Source organism: Abramis brama (assembly GCF_963993115.1).
Source record: "Abramis brama genome assembly, chromosome: 12".
Lineage (NCBI taxonomy): Eukaryota > Metazoa > Chordata > Actinopteri > Cypriniformes > Leuciscidae > Abramis > Abramis brama.
In genome coordinates, this window is record NC_139974.1 from 29248266 (window position 1) to 29255024 (window position 6759).

The following is a 6759-nucleotide window of genomic DNA, read 5'->3' on the forward strand; positions in this document are numbered from 1 at the left end:
CAAAATATTTCACAATTATATTGTATGGAACGTTTTTTCAACAATGACTTTGCAGCAATTCGAAACGCTTTACAGCACAACGTAGGATTCTGTTACCAGGGTAACAGTCCATTCTCACTCGCTATTGGATGAAACGCAGCCGGAAAGCAGTACGCTGTCATGGAAGCTGCGTTGCGTGAGCTGATGTCCGTCTTTTGTCAATAATTTTATAGTTTTATCTTGATAAAATTAACCTTTATTTAAAAATACAGCACGTCATGGCCGAAAAGTTTGATAATCTCGAGGAACACCTCGAGAAATTCGTCGAAAACATACGACAGCTTGGAATTATTGTCAGCGATTTTCAGCCTAGCAGTCAAACAGGACTCAATCAGAAACTGTGAGTTGTAATACTGTACACGAATCCAAAACATCATGTTGGTTTAAACAAATAGTATCTAGAAAGTAAAAGCGATGTTTTTAGCTGTAGACTTGGCTCAATATCTGTAATGTTGCCTCATTCAGTCACGACTCACGAGTAAAGCCTGTAAATGATTGGGTTATTTATTTCCTCAGGAATTTTATGATCACAGGACTGCAGGACATTGAGAAATGCCGACAGCAGCTACATGATATCAACGTACCGTTGGAAGTGTTTGAGTGAGTATTACATTTCATTATGGAGATACATTGAGAATATTTCTTGAATCATCTTGTAATTTTTTTGTTGTTGATTGATTTTTATTTAATTATTTTTTTTAATTACCCTTCTTTTGCACTCATTCCTTCTATGTACCAATTTAATGAACATACCTGTTATATTCAAGAAAGATCAGATATCACATCTATATAAAAACATTAATTGCTATGATTGATAATTGATGTTTTACACTGTGCCCACAGGTATATTGATCAGGGTCGTAACCCTCAACTCTACACCAAGGAGTGCTTAGAGAGAGCTTTGGCTAAAAATGAGCAGGTCAAAGGAAAGATTGACACCTTGACTGTGAGTATTGGTCCAGTACTAACACAATGAATGACTCATTTGGGAGTGCCAGCAGGTTATTTGTTATAAAAGGAGTAAGTTTTAAGTCCTGCTTATAGTTATTGTAATTATAGTCATTCTTGGAAAGTATGTATATTAGACAGTTCTTTGCTTTATACATTTCTGCTATTGATAGACGATTTCCCGATATGTTTTGAATAATACAAACAAAGGCACACCATCTCACCCTCTTACAATATTTTGCGGTTTCTCTTTTTCTCTCCAGAAATTTAAAAGCCTCCTCATTTCTGAGCTGGGAAAGGTTTTTCCTGAAGAGATGGCTAAATATAAGGCCATTCATGGAGATGACCCTCCTTCATGATTTACCAGTGCCACAACACTTCAAACGCAAAATGTACATATGTTGATATTAATATAACATGTTTTTTAAGGTTCAATTCATCAGTCAAATATGCAAATTTTTACAGCTTTTTCATCTTTGTATTTGCCTTTGTAATTCACAAGAATACAATTTGAAAACAGGGATATTTTGAGAAACCCTTGAAACAGTGAAAAGCTTTTTTTGGTTTTTTTTCATGCATTGTAATTTTCGCAGCATAATTTTTTATTTTTCAGTTGAATAAATGATTATTTTGTGTAATCACAACAACCAGTCTTTTTTGTTATATCGACCACGTTGTTTTTGCAACGTTTCAGCAAGCTGTTATATAACCTTTATCGGGTGTTTATTCGGTTGCATTGGCTCCAGTGGTCTCAAGTTACTTTCTGGCATGCTCTTTTTCGCCATGCGTGTAATCTCACACTACTTGTCTGGTGCCGTGGTGATGGAGTTGATTGGTACGTGTCTTCCTTTAACCACATGACATTATTCACGAGCCATGACAGCTGAACTGGGACTTTACCCTAGATGACAATTTAAGGACTGTCTTTCATGTGACGACAAATCCGAGGCGTTCTTTATGAATGTCTCATTCTGAACATTGAAAGATAGGTCATTAGAATGGTAAAGCTTTGTACTCGGGCAACAAAGACTGGAGATTTAAACGTGCGTCTGAAATACCTTTGGTCCAATCGGTGGTGGTTTTGTAACTCCTTTGTAAGGCTTTAAGTCTTTCAAGACTGTTCAAACTCAGAACATCTGCTGTACGATTAGTCACTCCCCTTCACAAAATGACTTTCTTTAGACTTTTAGCCAGTGTTTGGACTGGAATATAGTGGATTGCATACTGCAAGGGGTAGAATAGATGTGTCTCAACGATGTGTGTGGAACAAGGTCATCACAGAAGAGAATAATTTCTGAGTTCTCCATTGCTTTTTAATTTTCTGAGCTGCCCTCTTTCTTTGAGTTCATCTTTTGTAAGCACTCAAACACAAAACCTGTAGTGGGAGGACAGACATAGTAGTGTTACACAAAAAAACACTTCGTCTTTGACAGGTGGTGTGCATGGGCAACCTGCAGGCTTTGTTCAGAGGCTTAACGTTTTTGTGGGTGAATAGTGAAATCATCTTGTGACTCATGAGATGGATCATGTTTTTTTCTGTAGTATGACCTTCATTTCAAAAACACCTCTTCAACGTCTTCTAACTGAAGAGCAGTGACGCAACATCCGGAAGAAATTAACAATATATTGCTAATTAAGCAGTTTTGACTTAATGTTGTGATCATTTTAAAATATCTTAATCATTCTAGCTGTCTCGTTCTATTGGCTTATATAGCGTTCTATACAAAATGTAATACTATGACTTACTGCTATATCATTAATATTTGATTTGATTTTTCTTTATCCAGGAGAGAAACCTTTCTGAGAATTACAGGAGTGTCCTTGCCAAGTGAGGCAGCAAATGAACATATACACAAAACAATTTCTAATAAAACAACTTCTTAATCAACATTACACACATTCAGTTCGATGACTTGTCATCTAGTCATTGAATAATGGATTTAAAATGTTTCAGGGACAACAAATGATGTAACTCCAAATTCATGTGTTTACTGCAGTAAATTGTACTATTTGGCTCAATAAGAAATTATACAGAATTTCTATATAATGCTTATCCTGTATGTTATCATTAATTCATAAATACGTGAAATACATATAACATATAGATACTTAAATCAAATCACAATAAATAAGTAAATAAATAAATCAAGATAGGAACCTTAACCATATGTAACGTTACAGACATGCTCTAGCCTAATTCACACAACTGGCTGAACTCGTAAGTATACACGAATGGACTTCTTTATGACAAAAGCATGTATGTATATGATATATATATATGACATTAAAACATGTAAATAAACATTTGATATGAAAATTAATGAGTTGAATAACTAACCTTAAGAGAGAGAGAGACAATAATTAGTGGTTGCTTAAAGGTCCTCTTTGTTGTCTGAGGATGCGCCACAATCGTCACGGCAACTCCACTCTCAACTGTCAACCAGAATTTGGAAGATGCAGCTGAGCTGCCCAATGTAAACTCACTACAATAATACAACTTATATTATACAAGTAAACTGAAATAGACATGTGTAGGTAATAAAAGAAAGAAAGAAATACAAACAATCCAATATCCCTGTGACCCAACTAAATTCAGGGTGGTCACAAAAGTGTAAACAAATTTTGCCATTACGTAAAAAAAGTAATGACATTTTACAGGAGTAAGGTGAATAAATTGTATACTGTATCTTCAAGTATAGTATTTTATTATATTGTATTGTAGGCCTGCATTATGTATTCTATTATGTATTGTAATAATATTGTATAGTAGGCCTATTAAATGTCTGTATATTCAGCACTTGCATACTGTGAACATACAGTGACCCAACTGCAAAAGCCAAAAAGGTTACAGTAAAAAACTCTAAATGAAAAGCATGTTACAGTAAAGTACACTCAGAAGAGTTGTGCAACTGCAAAATCAAGGTCAGTGAGAGAGACTGATTCTGCTTCAGTATAATGTCTTCATATTGGGTCCGGCCTAAGGACTTTGTCCACATCACAGACAATGTCGTCTCTGCAGGCAAAGGGAAAAACTTAAAGCAGATCCAGCCTTGACAACATTCTCCAGACCTTGCTCTTTCTCATCCTCTTCCTCCTTGTTCACCACCTCTTATACACATACTCTTCCTCTTAAATTGTTTCCATACATTGTTGCTATCAACATTCAGCGCAACATTTTGAATTACATTCTGAACTGACTTGTATTATGTACAGTTGGTTTGGTCACATCTTTAGAAATAAGTGTTAACAATTTTGAGTCGTTGTGTGTAAACGATGACAACAGTGTTGTAGTTGTGTTTAACGTTTGCCTGCCTGTGTTAAGAGTTTTGAAACATAAGTGCATCACAGTGCGAAATGTGTTTTAGTGAGTGAAAATGTGTTTAGAGTTTTGCAAAAAGAGTGCATGAGATTTGCAAACAGTGTTTTAACTACCTGAACTTGTTTAATGCTTTACAGAAAAAGTGATTTATTCGACAAATTGGTTTAGGCTATTGAGAATTTGGTTCAGAGAATGGAGTTCAGAATGGAGCAATTCAGAAAGACGTTAATGGTGACATTTTAGTTCTCTTTCAATATAAATTTCTGGTGCTTTTTTTACTTATTTTTTTTTTTTATTGTCTGCCAGATGAAAAGTACTAGAAACAAATTTTTGTTGTTGTTGTTGCATTTTTCGCGTACGGACGACAACGTTGTCAAAACAAACCCTGTTCCCACGGATCTGCGAAAACAACTAAAAACACTGTATTATGCAAATAAGGCCAGTAGTTGGCAATGACACTTTGTAAAGAAACACCATGCGCCTATAAACCAGCAAAAGGAATGCGCATACCGTCAATTTGCGTTTTTGTAGTTTACACAGAGACGATAATAGTGTCGTTTTTTAAAAACTTGCACTTTGAAATCCGTTTTGAAAAGTTTGCGTTTTCAGGCCCCCAAAAAGCCATTGTTGTGTAAATGAATGGCTAAACCGCTTACAAAGTTTTACGTTTAGTTGAAAACGGTGCCATTTTATTGGCCCCTTAGTATGTTTTTAATATCAATTATACTTGCCTTATCAAGCCCCACATTTGATGCTCTGTTGGCTCTTTAAGCGTGCATGACATCAGGAAGTAAAATTACTTTTCACATACTGATGAACAAGAAATGTTCTCAATGAATACATGTGTGTGGCTCTATTAAGTGGCATGTGAAGACCAAGTATGGTAACCCATACTCAGAATTTGTCCTCTGCCCCAGGGGAGCGATTGGTGGGTTAGGTGACTTCCTCAAGGGCACCTCAGTCATTTCCTGCCAGCATTGAGAATCAAACCCTTAACCTTCAGGTGTCCAATCTCTAACTCTCTGACTCTCTAACCACTAGACCACGACTATTAGAGTCTTAACCCACAGCAAATATGTTCCTTTGACCCTCATTTTATGTCTTGCCAGCACAAGCAAGTCAGAATCACATGCATACGACTCTCTTGGTTAGCGGCAACCCAATGCTACCTTTGATAATATTATCGTAATGGCTTTGCAATGCTAATGAAAGGTGCTGCAGACCGACTGTGATTGCAGTTGTGCGTGCAATCCTGAAGAGCTCCGGACAGTTTGATCATCTTTTCCTCTTGATTAAACACTTTCCACATGAAGGAGAGCATTGGCTCTATTCAAGGACAATCACCCCCTTCTGTGAAGGTCATGAGGAAGTCAAACCCCTCAGCCTTCTGTTGCAGTTGTCACCATAGCAACTTACCCCGCCTGCCATTGATGAAGACAAAAGCCACTGTATAAGGGGACGAGAAAAAGGGGCATGTGTCGGAAAAGGAACTGATGCATATTCAGCAGACACACACACATATGTTCTGAGCAAACTGCACATCCCATGTGTGTTTGAGTTTGTCATTTATTTTTTGCCCTCTAGGGTCAAAGGTTGCAATAGCTCTGAATTAGCTGAAATGAATCAGGTTTTAGCGTGCAAGTGCGGGCGTGCATGTTAATATCAAAGCAGCAAACATCTCAAACCTTAAATTTAACAACACTTGATGCACTTCATACGTAAATTCTCATGACTCATACAGGATGGAAGTTTCCTTGCTGGGTATTCAGCTTTTATGGTCAGTACGTACGACTTTCCCGTGCCAGGAACGTGGACTCATTTGGAGGTAGAAAGTGTAGCCTTGAGGGTTGCTCAGAGAAAGGGCAAGGCTGTTGATCTCTCTGGTCTCCATGGAGATGGAAGTCTTGCTCTCTCAATCCTTTCCTCATTAAATCCCGGCATGGCACAAAGCCACGGCAGATCATGCAATCCCGTATCTCGCCCTTTCACTGGAGAAAAAACAACCTTTACATTGCTAAACATTTATATACCCATGCAAATGTTTACTTGAACGGAATAGTTCAACCCATAATGTAAGTGCTGTTATTATACTCACCCTTGTGTTGATTTTAACCCAGATTGCTGTTTCTCCATAGAATACAAAAGGAGAATTTTTTTAAGAATCTTCCTGTAACTCCTTTCCACACACACAAAAAATCTTCAGCAAAGACCATATACACATATATTTTATAGACATATATATATATATATATATATATATATATATATATATATATATATATAAAATATATGTGTATATGGTCTTCAATTATGGGTTAATGAAACAAACTAAATATTTTCAGTATTAACTAATCTGTTAGTTCGCTGGATGACGATTCAGGTAATTGGTTTTAACTTGTGTTTCTATGGGGGGCATTTACGTAAGGCAGAAATTAATAGAACAAAACACGCAA

At 36.6% G+C, this 6759-nt stretch overlaps 1 protein-coding gene across 1 annotated transcript; it reads left to right on the top strand.

The window, feature by feature from the left end:
• Positions 1-115: 115 nt before the first annotated feature.
• med10 (mediator complex subunit 10) lies at positions 116-1625 on the top strand. The gene is made up of 4 exons (XM_084130770.1): positions 116-379; positions 556-639; positions 883-985; positions 1251-1625. Exons 1-4 carry the CDS (start codon positions 258-260, stop codon positions 1344-1346), a joined length of 405 nt encoding a protein of 134 aa, XP_083986896.1. The 5' UTR covers positions 116-257; the 3' UTR covers positions 1347-1625.
• Positions 1626-6759: the final 5134 nt, after the last annotated feature.